Source organism: Haematobia irritans, chromosome 3 (genome assembly GCF_050003625.1).
Source record: "Haematobia irritans isolate KBUSLIRL chromosome 3, ASM5000362v1, whole genome shotgun sequence".
Classification (NCBI taxonomy): Eukaryota; Metazoa; Arthropoda; class Insecta; order Diptera; family Muscidae; genus Haematobia; species Haematobia irritans.
This window is the reverse complement of record NC_134399.1, coordinates 171,963,847-171,985,034: the sequence shown is the minus strand read 5'-3', so window position 1 is coordinate 171,985,034 and position 21,188 is coordinate 171,963,847. Positions and strand designations below refer to the sequence as shown.

Here is a 21,188-nt window from a genome sequence, read left to right as displayed (position 1 = left end):
ACCAAAATATGGGTAGATAACAACAATCTGCAGAATATGAAGTTATAAAAACACAAAATATCAAAAAATAATTAAGCTTCCAGAAGTTTAAGAAGTAAAATACTGGTATTGGTCTATTTAGACATTTTATAATAAATAAATCTATATAAAAAAGAAAAATACACAAACATCAAAATGTCGGGTAAATCAGACATAAAGTTTAGATGTTAAAAAATATAATGTGTCAGATATATAAAACAAACATAAACTGTCATAAATTAGGACGGGCGGAATTTTAAATAACCACTACCATACAACAGATAACAGTTACGAATATTGTTTCTATAGAAGTAAAATGGTGAAACATCGATTTATAAATGGTTTATCATAGACATTAGAGGCCATCAATTTAATGTAAAGAATTTCGAGTGGCTTTGATGAAACAAACTTTCTCCCAAACGACCGGCTCAGATTGCAGTTTGGCAGAGGTTTAATTTAAAATTATAGCTGCCAAGGACATCGGGTGTATATGGAGATTTCTCAAGTAATTATCTCCATATACAAAATATGGGCCGACGGGAATTGTGCGCATTTGTTTATGGATTTCAAATCAACTCTAAATTCAAAATTTCTGACAAATCTTATGAAAATTGTAGACTGGGAAAAATTTCGTAAACCAAATCGGAAGATGGATTCATATGTAAGTGCTGTATTACAAAATTGTCCGGTATGTCCCATCTTCGAACTCGACATGCCTGCCAAAAAAAGAACGTTAGGTTCTACTGCTATATTGCCTTAAAAATGTACCTTTATCAAGAGTATATAGGGTTATAAATCTGTGGTTTAATATGTGTTACAAAATGACAATAATATGTTAAAGAAGCACAATACAATTGATCAATTCAGCCCATATTCTAGTAAAACCTACTATTTATATCATCGTGAAATTGTATCCATATAAATACACTTTGAATGGCCTGAAATCCAGTACTTCGTTTTACGTTGTTCGATTAAAAACCCTAATGGAATCTAATTTGTCGAAATATTTCTTTAGTTACAAAGATATGAAGTGTTTTTCAAATTTTATTTCGCCGGAGTCGGAGTCGATCAAAATTTTTACGACTCCGGCTCCGACTCCAGCAAAATCTTCAAACTCCGACTCCAAGACTCCGACTCCACAGCCCTGGTTTTAAGATCTTCCTGGGTCTTAGCGATTATTTTCTAATTTATTCGTTTTTAGCCTTATCGAAGGAAATCTTTAGCTCAGGAAACACTGTTGGCTCAGAATGATTTTACCACTTCAATATTTACTACCATTAAGCTTCTCGTAAAATTAGAGTATGTCATATAGAGTATATAGTAATGGGATCACTAAATACATCTTGCATAGTGATTGGTTAATTGCACTGAGTATTTGAGAGTAAGTAAGAGAGAGAGAGAGAGAGAGTATGAGAAAAACAGTTATCATTTGTAGCATATACAAATTACAATACATTAGCATTGGTAATAAGAGCAGGAGAGTCAACGATTTTGTTATTGTGAGTGATGACTACATTGTGACAATGACTACTTAACACTATAATGATTACTTAACATGAATGATCTGTGTTAATGCAATGTAACATTAGACACAAGTTAACATAAATGGGTAAATTAAAATGAATATATGTACATATGCAAGAAATAAGAAATGTGTTGAAATGGTATTGGCCTGTTACCAAATTTAATTTGATATTGTGTTACAAATTGTAATGTTTACAGCGATTTTAATTTTAACCTTATACCCTGTTTCTGTATGTCGAACGAGAGTATTTCAAATGAACCAAAAAAAAGTATTTGGGTTTCTCTATGTCGACAGGTACTTCACTTCATATTTTGTTGTCGAGTAGCAAAGGAACATAACATATACAATAAGTGTCAAGAAAAAAGAAAAACTATTTTGAAATTTGAATCAATTCTCAGGTCAAAAATTTGAAAATACTCGTTTTTTATAATCAATGTACTCTCATACAAACGATATGAACTTTCAAAAATAGATAAAATAGATAGGGACTGCTTTTCAGTCGCCATACAGAAACAGGGTATAAAATTTAATTTTTTACAATCCATTCTATTGTTCGATATGACCTACGTTTTCTTGGCTATAGCTCTTAGTCAGCCAAAGTCAAAAGTCGAAAATCGGTTAAACGACCATTTATAAAAAATTGTTGATGGGATATGATCACCCCAAACATGTTTCAAGATAGGGTTTCCATATGGATAATTTTCAAAAGAGAGCTTTCGCTTTAAAAAAAGAGAACATTTTAACTAAAAAAGAGTTTACAATAAAAAAATTCTTTATTAAATAATTAATAATTTTATTGATGTTAAAATTAAAATAATAATAGTTTCTAATGATTGAAACAACGAAATAAATATATAATAAAACAAAAAACAAAAAGAATCACATTTTCTTAACAAATATACAAAATAAATTGACGGCGACAACGTATTGGCGTATTTACGTCGTACGTTCAATTACATCTATTTCTAATTTTTAACCCAGTAAACAATTTGTGGTGAACAATTGTGGCGAAATCCTACTAAATAAATAAAATTCCATCAATCTAGGATTTTTTTAAATAGAGTACATAAAGAGCACTGTTGGACATAAAAATAGGGCACCAAAAAAAGAGAGTGAACAAAAAGATACGAACACAACATGTTCTCTTTAAAAGAGATGTAATGGACAGCCTATTTCAAGAGCAAAATTTTTTTGAACACGTAACGTGTTTGTCGCAACCATGTTATTTTCTCGGTTACGACATCTGATTTCGAGAAGCATGCTGAAAAAAAGTTCGTAGTTAAACTAATGATACATTTAACTTATTTTTATTACAAAAAAAATTTTAAGTGAGTGCCAAACTTTTTGTGATCTAAACTTGGGGATAAAGTTCAATGACCGAGCACATAAGTACAATATGAACTAAATCAGAAGGACATGTTCGTACGATTCCCAAAAATAGTAAGAATGTACTACTGCGTGATTAAAATGGTAACGATTTGGCGCAAATGATTTTATTCTTTACTTTTAGTTCATTTGTTATTCTATAAGAGGGTGTAATTTTGTGAATTGCAGTTAAAAAGTACTCAAGGGGATTAAATTGTCCTGGTTTTAACAACGTTTTGTGGAAATCTCAAAATCATCAATCACAAGGTTGAACTACATTTCCATAAAACAGTTCACTTTTTTTTCTGTGCATGTATATGTTTTCGGAGAAAACAAAAATATTGCCAAAAATTATCCATGTTCGCCGTGCAAAAATAACATTTTGCTCGTGAAACTTGTTTGGGGTGATCATATTCCTTCTCTGTGTGCACCGTCTTTGACAAGCCCTTGGTGCCCATTGGTGATTATACAAATTTGCACAACATCCAGATCACAAGTTGTAGAAGCTCTGTTTTTGCTAGGTTTTCGAAGTTTTAGTCACAATATCCACATTTAATTTTTTCAAGTGTCTCAGTAAATGTTTCTAATGTTCAATAATTGATAAATAAATTCACTTTTATGGATTAAAACTTATAAGTTTTTGCTTGTTTTATTGCTTCTGCTCTAAACAAAAATACATTAAAATTCAACCGTCAAACTAGTTTTGGACCTGCACAATGTTTCTTTTTCTGTATTAAGATTTTTTGCTTCGAAGTGATAAAACCCCATAAATAAATGCAATTTTGCAAATCAGTAAATTTAAATAAAAGGGCCATTAATTATAATACTAAATGTTTTAATTTATATTCAAGATAATTGTAGCCTTTTTTGATACAGCGACAACAATAGAAAAACTATTTCAAAAAATTTACATAGAAAATATGCATATTTCAATACAATACAAAAAGATGATGATAGCAAGATAGTATACCTCGATTGATTTCTCGATAAGGGAATACTAGAGATATGATAACTTGTCACAACCATTAACAGCACCAACGAATGTCTGTGTCTATAATTAAGGGGCTTGGTTGAATTAAAACATTCAATAAATGGTCAATAAAAGGTGTAGAGTGTGCAGTTTTCTTGACAACAAATAGCAAGACTATAGTGGTAGACTAGGTTAATCAAACTTTGCAGAAAATTACAATGATAGACAACAATTGAATATCGATTAAAGATATAAAAATTATCTGCAAATTAAAGACAAGACACTTTATATTTTGCGTTTTACTTTGCGAATCTGCTAAAGTGTTTTGCGTTATATGTAATCAATTGATTGGTTCATTGACCCAATCAAATACTCTCACTCTCACTCTTTCTTATCTATTATTTTTTATTTGCTCATCTATACAAGCTGTGCATAATTACTCTTATTCTCAAGAGAGTATCTTCAATGGTTTATTATCTTTTAGCATTACAAGAGTTGAATATTTCTCAATATGATAAAGATCCATTGGGAATTTGATTGCAAAATCTATGATGAGTAGTAATTTTTGCAGTACACAAAGAGGAGGAAAACAAATTTACTCAACCATGGTGAAAAATTCATTTCGATCGGAAGAGATAAGTTCCAAACGTAGGGTTAGTTATTCCGTTATATCAGTTAAAAACAATTTATGTAATTTGTGTTTATTATCATCATATAATTTTAAATCTAATAAATTAAAATTTCCTATCTAACTCTTTTATAGTTACCTTCGCACTCTATATAAAGGACATCAATTAATGCCATTCTAAGATGTTTGCGGCTATAATACAATTCAGTTTATTGTAAAAACACGTAAAACTACAGGAAAAGTTCCTTTAAGCAGAACTGTTTTAGTATTCATCACTTCGAAGGAATTTCGAATAGAAGTGTGCCAACCCTCTCAGAAGAACACAAACAGTTAACAAAATATGGATAATTCATATGTGAAATTAACATCAGCTAAACGTTTTGTCGTCGAAGATTCAAGTAAGTTTTTTATGATTTTGTTTGATAGTAGTTCAGAATTTATAACCACGGTTGTCACAGTTAGTAGAATTCTACCAAAAATTGTAGATTTTTTTATCTCCAATTAAAAGCGTCATTTTCATTTTTGACAAAACTTCTCTATAGAAACAAAATTTTGAAAAAAAATTTACAGAAATAAAATGTTGACATTTTCTATAGAAATAAAATTTAAACAAAATTTTCTATAGATATAAAATTTAAGCAAAATAAAAATTACAAACATTCTTTTCCTCTGTTGGTTAAGCTACACTTGTAGTTTAGTCAATGCAAGGTTTTAAGCTGAAATCAAAAACAACAAAATGATTCAAGAATAAACCAACAATAACAAAACAAAACGAATGAAGTAAGAGGCCAAGCCAACTTCACTCAAGTCGATGATTTGACAGTGGCAAAGGAAAACCGATATGTTTGTACAAATTTATTTCGTCAAAGGCCGGCTATCATAAACTTTTTTTCGGAAGGTTCAAGTGTGGTTCACTTTGGGTTTAGTGAACTGCCTGAATTTATTCTGATAATTGGTTGATAGTTGTGCTGCAAGTAGAGGTTGCTGATGAGGAATGTGGTAATTGTGAAACGTGCGTCCATCCAAAAATCTTGCAGTCTATATGGCTTTGCCCAAATAAATTAGACAAATATTCTTTTCCTCTGTTGGTTAAGCTACACTTGTAATTTAGTCAATGCAGAAATAAAATTTTGACAAAATTTTCTATAGAAATAAAATTTTGACAAAATTTTCTATAGAAATAAAATTTTGACAAAATTTTCTATAAAAATAAAATTTTGACAAAATTTTCTATAGAAATAAAATTGTGACAAAATTTTCTATAGAAATAAAATTTTGACAACATTTTCTATAGAAATAAAATTATGACAAAATTCTCTATAAAAATAAAATTTTGGCAAAATTTTCTATAGAAATAAAATTGTGACAAAATTTTATATAAATATAAAATTGTGACAACATTTTCTATAGAAATAAAAATTTGACAAAATTTTCTATATAAATAAAATGTTCACAAATTTTCTACAGAAATAACATTTTGATAATATTTTCTTTAGAAATAAAATTTTGACAAGATTGTCTATAGAAATAAAATTCTGACAAAACGTTTTAGAGAAATAAAAATTTGACAAAATTTTCTATACAAATAACACTTTGCAAAAATTTTGTATAGACATAAAATTTTAACAAAATTTTGTATAGAAATAAAATTTTGACCATCTGTTCTATAGAAATAAAATTTTGACAATATTTTCTATAGAAATAAAATTTTGACAAAAAATTTTCAATAGAAATAAAAATAGTGAAAAAATTTTCTACAGAATAAATAAAATTGTGAGAAAATTTTCTATAGAAATAAAATTGTGACAAAATTTTCTATAGAAATAAAATTTTGACAAAATTTTCTATAGAAATAAAATTTTGACAAAATTTTCTATAAACATACAATTTTGGCAAAATTTTCTATAGAAATAAAATTGTGACAAAATTTTATATACATATAAAATTGTTACAAAATTTTCTATAAGTATAAAGATGTGACAAAATTTTCTATAAATATAAAGTTTTGACAAAATTTTCTATATAAATAAAATGTTCACAAAATTTTCTGCAGAAATAACATTTTGATAATATTTTCTATAGAAATAAAATTTTGACAAGATTGTCTATAGAAATAAAATTTTGACAAAACTTTCTATAGAAATAAAATTTTGACAAAACGTTCTGTAGAAATAAAAATTTGACAAAATTTTCTATACAAATAACACTTTGCAAAAATTTTGTATAGACATAAAATTTTAACAACATTTTTTGTAGAAATAAAATTTTGACCATCTTTGCTATTGAAATAAAATTTTGACTATATTTTCTATAGGCATTTTGACAACATTTTCTATAGAAATACAATATTGACAAAATTTTCTTTATAAATAAAATTTTGATAAATTTTCTACAGAAATAAAATAAAATGTTTGATAAAATTTTGTATATAAATAAAATTTTGACAAAATTTTCTATATAAATAAATTTTTGACAAAATTTTCTATAAAAATAAAATTTTGACAAAATTATCCATAAAAATAAAATTTTTACAAAATTTTCAATAGAAATAAAAATAGTGAAAAAAATTTCTACCGAAATAACATTTTGACAAAATTCTCTATAGAAATAAAAATATTGGCAAAATTTTCTAGCTAAATTTTAACAAAATGTTCCATTGGAATAAAAATTTTTACAAAATTGTCTATAGAAATAAAATTTTTACAAAATTTTCTATGGATACAAAACTTTTACATTTTCTATAGAAATAAAATTTTGAGAAAATTTTGTATAGAAATAAAATTTTGACAAAATTTTCTATAAAACTAAAATTTTGACAAAATTTTCTATAGAAATAAAATTTTGAAAAAAAATTTCTATAGAAATAAAATTTTGACAAAATTTTCTATAAACATAAAATTTTGACAAAATTTTCTATAAAAATAAAGTTTTTACAAAATTTTCTATAAAAATAAAATTTTTACAAAATTTTCTATAGAAATAAAATTTTGACAAAATTGTCTATAGAAATAAAATTTTGACAAAATTTTTAATAGAATTTAAATTTTGACAAAAGATTATGTAGAAATAAAATTTGGTTCTTTTGGTAGATATTTTGGCTCGAATGGCAACCTGTTTTTAAAACACACGCAAAGAAAAAAAACGTTTGGAAAACGTGTACCGAAAACGTTTTTCTTTTGTTAGAGTTTTTTGAATTTCTTCGAAAATTTTAAACTTTTATCACCAAAAAAATTCGTTTGTTACCAAATTTTTATTTTTTCAATAAAAAAAATTATTTTTGAACCAACAACACAGTCCATTTCGTTTATATCAAGCACTGTACTTTTCTGACTTTAAGTCTTTAATAAGACACATTTTAAAATTTAATATAGTACTATGTAATGTTGAACATCTTTTCGGAATCTTTCGAACATATCTGGAATACATGTAAAAAAACAAACAAAAAAAAAACTTTTTGGAGTTCGGTCGAAGCAGGGCTCCAACCCACGACCCTTGGCATGCAAGGCGGACGTAGCAACCACTGCTTCACGGTGCCCAACTAAATGTTTGTTTCTGTTAAATAAAGTTTGTTTAATCGGCTCGTGGGCGCCGCAATCTATGCTATATTAATATAACTTATATAGATAATTAGCTATTGTTGACAATAACAGCTACGTAGCTCAGTGGATAGTGTGCTGGCTTACAAATTGCATGGTCCGCGGTTCGATTCTCCGTCCAGGCGAAAGGTAAAATTTTAAAAATTTATAAAATCGTATAATTCCTTCTACATAGTTTGTATTACAGAAAAAGGTGCTAAGAACTAAAAAACCTCGTGGAAGTGAGAAAGATGTGAGGGAAAATGCAATTAGCCAGAAAAGATTGTTTTTTGAGTTAGTCTTTATGAAATTGTTTTTACATCCTGGAAAAGAATAAACGTTTATCACAAACAGTATATACTTTTCTTCCAAATAAACTTCCTTACAGCGAAAAGCAAATTAGAAACGAACTTTGTTTGTCTAAAATTTCGTTTTGGAGGAAAGATTTATTTTTTTGCGTGTAGTTAACATAAAACTATGCCAAACTGATTTGTGAACGGTTTAATCGTTTATGAATTTTTATGAGTTCAAGTGTTTAATTATTACCTATTTATTTTGTAATAAAATTTTCCTCTCTCGCTTTTTTTAAAAATTTAATTATAATATTTGTAGTTTTTAATTCTCACATCAATTAGTTGTCAAGATATTTAAATTAATTACAACCATTGTATCTAAATAGAATATTACATAATGGTATTTGAATATTTGAATAATTTTCAATTAATGCAAATGTGAAAATTCGCACATATTTTTCCCCTATAAATTTTAATGCTGCTGTTTTTCAAAACAAATAATTTTTTTTAATTATGATTTAGTTAGAAATAGCTAGTCTTACATCTTCCTCGAGACTTTATTATTTTGAAAGATGAGAATTATCTAAAATCAATTTTAATAATAGTTTGCGATTTATAATGGGTCACAATGCAGATGTGCATCTGGATGAATTTAATAGCTAACATATAATCAAATGGATTTACGTTTACTTGAAATGTTCTACGCTGTAACGTACGTACAGTGGGACATAAATGCAATTTGCCTCATTCTCCCATCAATACACAAATGAATTTTTTGTAATTTCTTTTAAAAATCGATATTTTTCGAAAAATTTCCCTATATAAATTTTTAAATGTCCATATGTATGCTTATATGAATTTTGTTTCTTATAAACAATAATTCCCTATAAAAAGGTCACATACACAGAAAAAAAAATCACGAAAATTTTTCCAATTAAAGACTTAATTGAGTTTTAAACAAATATTCAATTAAAAATTTAATTGATTCAACAAATTTTTTAATTGAAACGCAAATCAATCACAAAAATTAATAATATAAATTAATTTTTTCATTGGATTAATTAATTTTTTAATCGATACTATAATTTCTGTGAATTTTAAACAGTTGAGTTTTAAACAAATATTCAATTAAAAATTTAATTGATTCAACAAATTTTTTTATTGAAACAAAAATCAATCACAAAAATTAATAGTATCAATTATTTTTTTATTTGATACTATAATTTCTGTGATTGAAGACATTTCAATTAAACATTAATTGGATCAATTAATGTTTTTGTGTGAACAACAAAAAAAAAAAATTCTGATTCAATCCCTCCACCATAGGGTGGGGGGTATATTAACTTTGTCATTCCGTTTGTAACACATCCAAATATTGTTCTAAGACCCTATAAAGTGTATATATACTGGGACGTGGTGAAATTCTGAGTCGATCTAAGCATGTCCGTCCGTCCGTCTGTTGAAATCACTCTAACTTCCGAATGAAACAAGCGATCGACTTGAAACTTGGCACAAGTAGTTGTTATTGATTTAGGTCGGATGGTATTGTAAATGGGCCATATCGGTCCACTTTTACGTATAGTCCACATATAAACGGACCCCCAGATTTGGCTTGCGGATCCTCTAAGAGAAACATATATCATCCGATCCGGCTGAAATTTGGTACATGCTGTTAGTATATGGTCTCTAACAACCATGCAAAAATTGGTCCACATCGGTCCATAATTATATATAGCCCCCATATAAACCGCTCCCCAGATTTGGCTTGCGGAGCCTCTAAGAGAAGCAAATTTCATCCGGTCCGGCTGAAATTTGGTACATGCTGTTAGTATATGGTCTCTAACAACCATGCATAAATTGGTCCACATCGGTCAATAATTATATATAGCCCCCATATAAACCGATCACCAGATTAAAAAACCAAAATGTCGTGCGTGAGCGTGAGTCACGAAAGTAATATCTTCGTGAGTGTGCGTGAGTAACAAATTACACTCACGAAAATATTCCTGCTCACCAACATAAAACGCTTAAGAGTTAAATTCAATTACAATTTTAGTGACACCTGGGATGTTAAGAGTTTAATAGCACTCTCGATTTTAATAGTGCTCATGTTTTCAGACACTTCGGTAAGGTAAATTAATCATAAAATTATTTGTGAGTCACGACGTTTTCGTGCGTGAGTACAAATTTTCTTTTCGTGAGTGTGCGTGAGTCCTGCCAGAAAATATCGTGCGTGAGTATGATTTTTCAGTCGTGAGTGTGCGTGAGTAAACTATTACTCACGTGCACACCTCTAGTGGAGGCTACATAAGTTCGGCCTGGTCGAACTTAAAAGAACGACAATGATAGTATCAATCACAGTTTTAATTGGACATTAAAAATTACTTGATTAAAAAATTAATTGATTTCATTATTAAATTTCATTTAATTTTTTAATTGATTCAATTGAAAATTTAATTGATGCTGATTGCAAAGCTCAATTAAGTTTTTCGTTAAAAACGTAACTATTTTTAATTACTTCCTTACTGAGAATTTAAGTGATGCAATTTAAAATTTAATTGATGCTGATTGCAAAGCTCAATTAAGTTTTTTGTTAAAAACGTGACTATTTTTAATTACTTCGTTACACACAAAAAAATTTCACGAAAAATTTTCCAATTAAAATTTTAATTGAGTTTTAAAAAATATTCAATTAAAAATTTTCAAATTGGTTCAACAAATTCTTTAATTGAAACAAAAATCAATCACAAAAATAATAGTATCAATTAATTTTTTAATTGGATCAATTAACTTTTTAAGTGACCTTCAATTAATTTTTTAATTGATACTATCATTTCTGTGATTGAAGACATTTCAATTAAAAATTAATTGGATCAATTAATTTCATGATTGAATCAGAAAAAAATTTTTTTGTGTGTACTGACTTAATGTTTTTAGTTTGATTAAAATATTGATTACACTAGTTTACAGTGAATATGTACATTTGATGAGAGGTGACTTTTCTTATGTATTTTAATCTGTTGAATTCGCAAAAAATGTTAAAAATTGTTTTATGGAACAATTTTTGAGTTAGTTAGTTTTTCGCTCTGTTATCACTAAACAAATTATATCTCGAGTTAAAAATGTCCGATTATATCGTTGTTGGTACTTAAATGAAAATGATTTGTTTATTAAAAATTTTAAAATTTTCAATCATTGACTTAATGGGTCCATCTTGATAAAAAAAGTCAATTGTATTAATTAATTTATATTCGAAAATAGTCAACTTCAATCAACTTTTAGAAATATTTTGGTGATATTTTTTTCAGTGTATAAGAAAACAAAATTGTGTTTTGTTAACTCTTAATTCTTTCATACTTGTTGAAATTATAGATGACATTACCGATTACCTCGGCTTCTGCTATTTTTGTATACATAACTGTATAATAGACAGTTACGTGCTACTATCGTGGTAGGCTTGTTTCGCTTAAGCTTTGAAGTGAGCTATGACTTTGTATGCAATCTGTTATTTAAACAAAGACTTCCTTATTCCATTCGAATTAAAGGTTTATTATAGCTAGCAAGCTGGCTGAAATAATTCCATCAAAAAGCTTAAATCAAAGTGAATCGAGACTTTTGCATTTACCGCGACATCTTCGTCAGCACCCTCAGCATACACTATTGGTCACTAACTAATTCCCCATTGGAAAACAATTTTAATTCAGAACATACTCTTAAAATCAGATCACATATGATTTGAATTAAAATCACTTTTTAGATAGAATTTTTATTTCTATGAAACTGACGGCACACGATAATTTCAAGTCATTGAACGCAAAATCTTAAACACGCTATCCCCAACCACTTACTACTCTGGGCATGATTGATTACAGAGGCAAATGTGGAAGCATTTAAATGAATTAGATAAATTCATTTCTCATGTTCGAATGACAAGTTGATACACATATATACATATCAATTTCTTTTTTCTATAGGAGCTTTATTTATTGTTGTCGTTGGTTTTGTTTGGAAATAATTGCAAGTTCCTGACATTTCTAGAAAATTGATAACTATTTCTCGTTTCATGTAAGAACACTAAATTGAACACAAATTGTAATCAATTACAAGAAATATTATTTAAGAAATAATTTTGCAATTAAAGAGATATTTAAAAGATATATTACATCAATTTTTTTTTAAATACAAAATTGTGAAGTTATATCAAACTCAACTTCCCTCTCTCTCTCACTATCTCTCTCACCCTCTCTCTCTATCTCTTGGTAATAGTTAAAAATAACGGTTATCTCATATCTGTATTTAGGTGTATGTTAGTGTAGGAGAGTTACAAAGGCAGTGTTGCCAACTCCCGAAGGGCAAAAAGCAACAAAAATACCTTCCTTCAATGCTCTACTAAAAAAAAAACTTCCAACTTTTGTGTATTAATTTCACTCATTTTTAATTTTTTCTCAACCTCTATTTTCTGAACCATAATGGAACATACTACGAAATTTGTATAAATAGTTCTTATTGATAAGAAATTTAATTGGTACAAATTTCATTGGTAAACTTGGAATGGTTCAAAAGCTATTGAAAATGCAAAAGTTTGCGTTTTTCCAATTCGTATGAACCTCTATTGTAATGTCTTTCAAATTTCACAATATTTTTCAGACGAGAAAAACATTTTTTTCGACATTACATTTAATATTTGGAGGGAGTCTGTTTCTTCTTTGTGAATTTACAGCGTGATGACCGATGTGGACCAATTTTTGCATGGTTATTAGAGACCATATACCAAATTTCAGCCGGATCGGATGAAATTTGCTTCTCTTAGAGGATCGGCAAGCCAAATTTGGGACATGCTCAGATCGACTCAGAATTTCACCACGACCCAGAATATATATACTTTATGGGGTCTTAGAGCAATACTTCGATGTGTTACAAACGGAATGACAAAGTTAATATACCCCCATCCTATGGTGGAGGGTATAAAAAAATTTTTTTTGTGATTAGATTTAAGTTTTTATTTAATATAATAATAATAATATAATAATAAAAATTTAGACAAAATTTTCTATAGAAATAAAATTTAGACAAAATTTTCTATAGAAATAAAATTTTGACAAAATTTTCTATAGAAATAAAATTTTGACAAAATTTTCTATAGAAATAAAATTTTGACAAAATTTTCTATAGAAATAAAGTTTTGACAAAATTTTGTATAGAAATAAAATTTTGACACAAAATTTGCTCAGATCGACTCAGAATTTCACCACGACCCAGAATATATATACTTTATGGGATCTTAGAGCAATATTTCGATGTGTTATAAACGGAATGACAAAGTTAATACACCCCCATCCTATGGTGCAGGTAAATATAAAAAAACATTTTTGTGATTAGATTTAAGTTTTTATTTAAAAATAAAGACATTTAATATTTACTATGTAAATAATATAATAATAAAATTTAGACACAATTTTCTAAAGAAATAAAATTTTGACAAAATTTTCTATAGAAATAAAATTTTGACACAATTTTCTATAGAAATAACATTTTGACAAAATTTTCTGTAGAAATAAAATTTTTGACAAAATTTTCTATAGAAATAAAATTTTGACAAAATTTTCTATAGAAATAAAATTTTGACAAAATTTTCTATAGAAATAAAATTTTGACAAAATTTTCTATAGAAATAAAATTTTGACAAAATTTTCTATAGAAATAAAATTTTGACAAAATTTTCTATAGAAATAAAATTTTGACAAAATTTTCTATAGAAATAAAATTTTGACAAAATTTTCTATAGGAATAAAATTTTGACAAATTTTTCTATAAAAATAAAGTTTTGACAAAATTTTCTATAGAAATAAAATTTTGACAAACTTGTCTATAGAAATAAAATTTTGACAAAATTTTCTATAGAAATAAAATTTTGACACAATTTTCTATAGAAATAAAATTGTGACAAAATTTTCTATAGAAATAAAAATTTTGACAAAATTTTCTATACAAATAAAAATTTTGACAAAATTTTCTATAGAAATAAAATTTTGACAAAGTTTTCTATAGAAATAAAATAAAATAAAAAAATACTCGGAAAGAAGGTTCGAAATGGCTGTGTACACAAAAAAAATTCACGAAAATCTTTCCAATCTGGAAAGATTGCGGTCTTCTGTATTGTCTACTAGAGGTGTGCACGTGACACGAAATTGTCATGACTCACGAAAATTTTGTTTGATTCGTGCGTGAGTCGTGAGTCACGCTCATGACAACAGCGTGAGTGTGATTAACAAACCAAAATGTCGTGCGTGAGCGTGAGTCACGAAAATAATATCTTCGTGAGTGTGCGTGAGTAACGAATTACACTTACGAAAATATTCCTGCTCACCAACATAAAACGCTTAAGAGTTAAATTCAATTAAAATTTAGTGATGTTAAGAGTTTAATAACACTCTCGATTTTAATAATCCTCATGTTTTCAGACACTTCGGTAAGGTAAATTAATCATAAAATTATTCGTGAGTCACGATATTTTTCGTGAGTCACGATATTTTTCGTGAGTCACGGTATTTTCGTGAGTCACGACGTTTTCGTGCGTGAGTGTGCGTGAGTACAAATTTTCTTTTCGTGAGTGTGCGTAAAAAAATCGTGCGTGTGGGCGCGTGAGTATGATTTTTCATTCGTGAGTGTGCGTAAGCGTGAGTAAGCTATTACTCACGTGCACACCTCTATTGTCTACTGCATGGCAGGCTTATAATTTAAATTCCCCATAAAAAAAGCGTCGCCAAAAGCAGTAGTGAAAATCTTATTTTTGGATCCGGAAGTGGTCCCAAATTGGCGTAAAAGCGATGAATTTAACATGAGCTTATCATAGGACGGATGTCGACCATTTCAACATGCGTTCTACAGAATTTGCATTACATCTTAAGGTGTGTACCGAATCCTGTGTTTTGAATGTGAATTAAAAGATTTTGTGAAATTTTGCCAAATAAATATTTTTTAATACTAATTCCACAAAATTCGAAATTTTGCTATAGAGTGGAATTAGCATTTTTTTCGACAATATTTATATAATTTGTACCATTTATTAATTCTTACTCTTTTTTTAACCTATTTCAAACAAAACAAATTAACATTATCTATTAAAAATATGAAAAACGCAAGTTATAAAAAAATGCATTAAATGAACTTCCTGTGTAGTTAAAATAAAGAAAATCTTTGGGAGGTCATTTTTGGAAATGTTTCTGAAGTTGAGCCTTCCAAATTTTTTTGCTGGGTCATAAGGGAGAGAACAGCATACAGTTCGACTGAGCCAAACTTCATGCTATTCCTTGGGAAGTGGTCTTAAAATAAACGTACATAAAATGTATTGCTATAATTTCAAGCAAAATTTTACATTTTCTTAAACTCACAAAAATTGATCACGCAAAGCACTACTTGTGTCTTATTTATTAGCAACATCGAATTTAGCAATTTCCATTTCCCAGTTATAAAATTTAAACTGTCATTTATTTTAATGTAGCATGATGATGTGACGAATTTCATTTGCAGTTTTTGCAATCGCAAGAGGTGTGTCGCCACTCTAGCGTATGAATAACGTTACTTCAATTCAACAAGCCCGTCTAAAAAAAAATGTAAAAAAAAAACAAATAAAACTGAAGATGAATTGTATAAAATGTATGAATAAATAGTTAAATTATCACAAAGAAGAAATCCATTTTTCAGAATGGGGAACTGTGTATATTTTAATTAGTTATAAATTAATTGGAATTACAGTGGTCGTCCAATATAAAAAAAAAAACAGTTCTACTTGACTGTCCATACTAAAAATGTGCCATTCGTAGAAACAAAGGTGCGTACGGTTATTCCCTACCGCAATGTAATGGACGGTCAAAAATTTTCTAAGGCCGATTTTGCAATTTCTCTCTTTGAAGAGTTGAGATATGGTTCTACCACTAATGAGTGGCGATATTGTCAACCATTTTTAGACTATTCCCACCTGTGACGGATACAATGGTATGCATCATGATGTATCCGTAATGTAGGTGCCATATACATGTATGAGGATGTGGTATCCCTTATTCGGGGGGTTGTAACATGTATAACGCTGCGGAATGTATAAGGTAACAGACAGTAGCTGCAACTGCCAAATAGAGGTTGGCAACAAATTCAGTTGACACAACCAATCTTTTTTCTCTGTGCGGTTAATGCATCTTTCAAAAAAATTTACAAAATTTTCTACAGAAATAAAATTTTCTATAGTAATAAAATTTTGACAAAATTTTCTATAGAAATAAAATGTTGACAAAATTTTCCATAGAAATAAAATTTTGACAAAATTTTCTATAGGAATAAAATTTTGACAAAATTTTCTATAGAAATAAAATTTTGACAAAATTTTTTATAGAAATACAATTTTGACAAACTTTTCTATAGAAATCAAGTTTTAACAAAATTTTCTATAGAAATCAAGTTTTAACAAAATTTTCTATAGAAATCAAGTTTTAACACAATTTTCTATAGAAATCAAATTTTGGCAAAAATTTTTATAGAAATAAAATTTTGACAAAATTTTCTATAGAAATAAAATTTTGACAACATTTTCTATAGAAATAAAATTTTGACAAAATTTCCCATAGAAATAAAATTTTCCATAGAAATACAATTTTGACAAAATTTTCTATAGAAATAAAATTTGGACAAAATTTTCTAATGAAATAAAATTTTGACCAATCCTGAAAATATATATGCTTGAAGCAAAATGTATTTGGCGTATATGTTAGGTTAGGTTAGGTGGCAGCCCGATGTATCAGGCTCACTTAGACTATTCAGTCCATTGTGATACCACATTGGTGAACTTCTCTCTTATCACTGAGTGCTGCCCGATTCCATGTTAAGCTCAATGACAAGGGACCTTCTTTTTATAGCCGAGTCCGAACGGCGTTCCACATTGCAGTGAAACCACTAAGAGAAGTTTTGAAACTCTCAGAAATGTCACCAGCATTACTGAGGTGGGATAATCCACCGCTGAAAAACTTTTTGGTGTTCGGTCGAAGCAGGAATCGAACCAACGACCTTGTGTATGCAAGGCGGGCAGCTAACCATTGCACCACGATGGTGTTGTGTGGCGTATATGTTACAGAAGCGATTTTTTTGAGGGCGTACAAAATTGTCTTGTATAAAATATTTTTTTTTTTTTTAAACAACTTTTCTTCTAGAAAACAATTATTTAATTAAAATATAAGAGACAATTCACTATATATTTCTAATATTTCATAAATTACCTAAAAAGACATTTTTTTCATTTTTTTTTTGTTTATTTAAAGAAACTAAAATCCGCTCGTGTCATTAAAACTAGATTTTTAAAATAGTTTCTTTGGCTTCAATTTTCAAATATTTAATCAGCTTTTTCATATCGAATAAAGTTTCGTTTTGAAGTGTTTCCATATCCGGTCACACTACGTTTGACATCGATGAACCATTTTACCAGGTTTTATTTGTTTTGTAGATGTTTCATTTGCAATTAAAATCTAAAACAATCCGTCCATGGCTTAACCCATATCAACGTTGCCACAATGAATTTGGTTTTTTGGCAAACATTTTTCCAAAATTGGACCAAAATTCGTACCAGCGGATTATTTTTCCAAATTAAATTAATATAATTTAAAAGTTAAAATTTTTCCAAAATTTTACTTCGATAGAAAATTTTGTTAAATTTTTATTTGTATTCAACATTTGTATTTCTGTAGACGATTTTGTCAAAATTTTATTTCTATAGAAAATTTGTCCAAATTTTATTTCTATAGACGATTTTGTCAAAATTTTATTTCCATAGAAGATTTTGTCAACATTTTATTTCTATAGAAAATTTTGTCAAAATGTTATTTCTATAGAACATTTTTGTCAACATTTTATTTCGTTAGGAAATTTTGTCAAAATTTTATTTCTATAGAAAATTTTGCCAAAATTGTATTGCTATAGAACATTTTGTCAAAATTTTATTACTATAGAATATTTTGTCAAAATTTTATTTCTATAGAAAATTTTTGTCAGAATTTCATAGAAAATGTTGTCAAAATTTTATTTCTATAGAAGCTTTTGTCAAAATTTTATTTCTATAGAAAATTGTGAAAAAAATTATTTAGAAAATTTTGTCAAAATTTTATTTATCTAGAAAATTTTTGCAACATTTTATTTCGTTAGGAAATTTTGTCAAAATTCCATTTCTATAGAAAATTTTGTATTTCTACAGAAATTTTTGTCAAAATTTTATTTCTTTAGAAAATTTTGTCAACATTTTATTTCTTTAGAAAATTTTGTCAAAATTGTATTTCTAGAGAAAATTTTGTCAACATTTTATTTCCATAGACGATTTTGTCAAAATTTTATTTGTATAGAAGATTTTGTCAAAATTTTATTTCTATAGAAAATTTTGTCAAAATTTTATTTCTATAGAAAATTTTGTCAAAATTTTATTTCTATAGAAAATTTTGTCAAAATTTTATTTCTATAGAAAATTTTGTCAAAATTTTATTTTTATAGAAAATTTTGTCAAAATTTTATTTCTATAGAAAATTTTGTCAAAATTTCATTTTGTTGGAAAATGTTGTCAAAATTCCATTCCTATAGAAAATTTAGCCACAATTTTGTCAAAATTTTATTTCTATAGAAAATTTTGTTAAAATTTCATTTCGTTGGGAAATTTTGTCAAAATTTCATTTCGTTAGGAAATTTTGTCAAAATTTCATTTCGTTAAGAAATTTTGTCAAAATTCCATTTCTATAGAAAATTTAGCCAAAATTTTATTTCTATAGAAAATTTAGCCAAAATTTTATTTCTATAGAAAATTTAGCCAAAATGTTATTTCTATAGAAAATTTTGCCAAAATTTTATTTCTATTGAAAAATTTGTCTTAATTTTATTTGTATTGAAGATTTTGTCAAAATTGTATTTCTTTAGACGATTTTGTCAAAGTTTCACTTCTATAGAAGATTTAGTCAAAATTTTATTTCTATGGAAGATTTTGTCAAAATTTAATTTCTACACTGAAACAAATATTTACGTGATTACTTAACCTAAATTTTAGGATGCGAAATTTACAAAATATTAAGGACAAATTTCTTTAAAATAATGAAATTGTAATTAAAGTAAAGTTTATAATCTTTGCTTCAAAATTTTTTTCCATTAAATTTGGGACACAAATTTTGTAAATTTGTGTCCCATGTCTTTGAACTAAGGCTAATTTTCCATAAAGTAAAGAAACACATTTTTAATTTAAAGGAATTGTCCTTAAATTAACTGAAGTATTGAAACTTTATATTTAAGATAAAAACGCTTCAAATATAAGCTAAGACTTACTTTGAGGATTTAGCGTCTTTGGTTTAAAGTTTTTTTTTTTTTGAATGAAGAAAACTTTTTTTACTTTGAAGTATCCTTTACAATTTGGATTTTTAAACTCGCATTTGTTGGTATGTGAAGACCTTTATTAAAAAACCGCGAAAAAAAAGGAAAATTTGATAAATAAGACCTGTATCCTAATTTTAATTTTAGTGGTCCTAGTGGTGGAGCCACCGTGGTGCAATGGTTAGCATGCCCGCCTTGCATACACAAGGTCGTGGGTTCGATTCCTGCTTCGACCGAACACCAAAAAGTTTTTCAGCGGTGGATTATCCCACCTCAGTAATGCTGGTGACATTTCTGAGGGTTTTCAAAGCTTCTCTAAGTGGTTTCACTGCAATGTGGAACGCCGTTCGGACTCGGCTATAAAAAGGAGGTCCCTTGTCATTGAGCTTAACATGGAATCGGGCAGCACTCAGTGATAAGAGAGAAGTTCACCAATGTGGTATCACAATGGACTGAATAGTCTAAGTGAGCCTGATACATCGGGCTGCCACCTAACCTAACCTAACCTTTAGTGGTCGTAGATTTAAAGTCAGATAGGTCGCTAAAAAATTTTTATTTTAAAGAAGCCGCATCTTTGGCTCGGATTCAATACCAAAATCCTTAAGGGAAGGTCAAAATCTTTGGATGCACGTAAACTATTTTTTGAGTGTATAGGAAATTTTGTCAAAATTCCATTTCTATAGAAAATTTTGCCAACATTTTATTTCTATAGAATTTTTTGTCAAACTTTCGTTTCTATAGAAAATTTTGCCAAAATTTTATTTCTACAGTAATTTTTGTCAAAGTTTTATTTCTGTAGGAAGTTATCGCAAAATTTTATTTCTATAGAAAATTTTATTTCTACAGAAACATTTGTCAAAATTTTATTTCTATAGAAATTTTTGTCAAAATTTTATTTCTACAGAAAATTTTGTCAAAATTCTAAAAAAAATTTGGTCGGACCATCGGACCAAATTTAAAATTTTATAACGTTTTGAAACAATTTTGGTCCGATCGGACCAAAATGCCAACCCTGGCCCATATATTAAAATTGGGAATATATCACTTTTACCATTTTTCCATTCCCATACGTTTACCAAATTTCATACTCTGAGAGGAGTTTTGACATATCTCTCATTTACTATTTTGTCTACGAGTAAAGTAAATGAGTACATCAATTGGTTTGCCAAAGAGAATAGTGATTAAAACAGAAAATTTTTAAAGAAGATGTTCTGGAGGAAATCCACTTTAGTTATCAGTCAAAATAATTTATTTTGATTTAATTAAATTTTAATTAAATTAGTTTAAATAAAATTAATTTAATGTAATAAGCTTTAAAGTACATATTATTACAATATATATTCGAGCTTATTGGACAAGAAAATTAAAAGAATTTCTACTATTAAGTTATTGAAAAAATGCTAGTTTGATTAATTCTAATATTTAATTTTTT

At 27.7% G+C, this 21,188-nt stretch overlaps 1 protein-coding gene across 3 annotated transcripts in view; it reads left to right on the top strand.

Annotated features, from left to right (window-relative positions):
* The window catches only part of LOC142228039 (uncharacterized), a 73,206-nt gene that overhangs the window by 36,052 nt on the left and 15,966 nt on the right, over positions 1–21,188 (top strand). For 2 of the 3 annotated variants that reach the window (XM_075298318.1, XM_075298316.1), the window contains exon 2: positions 4,642–4,904. The exons of the other annotated variant lie outside the window; for it this stretch is intronic. In XM_075298318.1, the coding sequence (XP_075154433.1) occupies positions 4,847–4,904 (58 nt within the window). In that variant the 5' untranslated portion in view covers positions 4,642–4,846. The remainder of the gene's footprint in view (positions 1–4,641; positions 4,905–21,188) is intronic. 3 annotated transcript variants of the gene reach the window in all.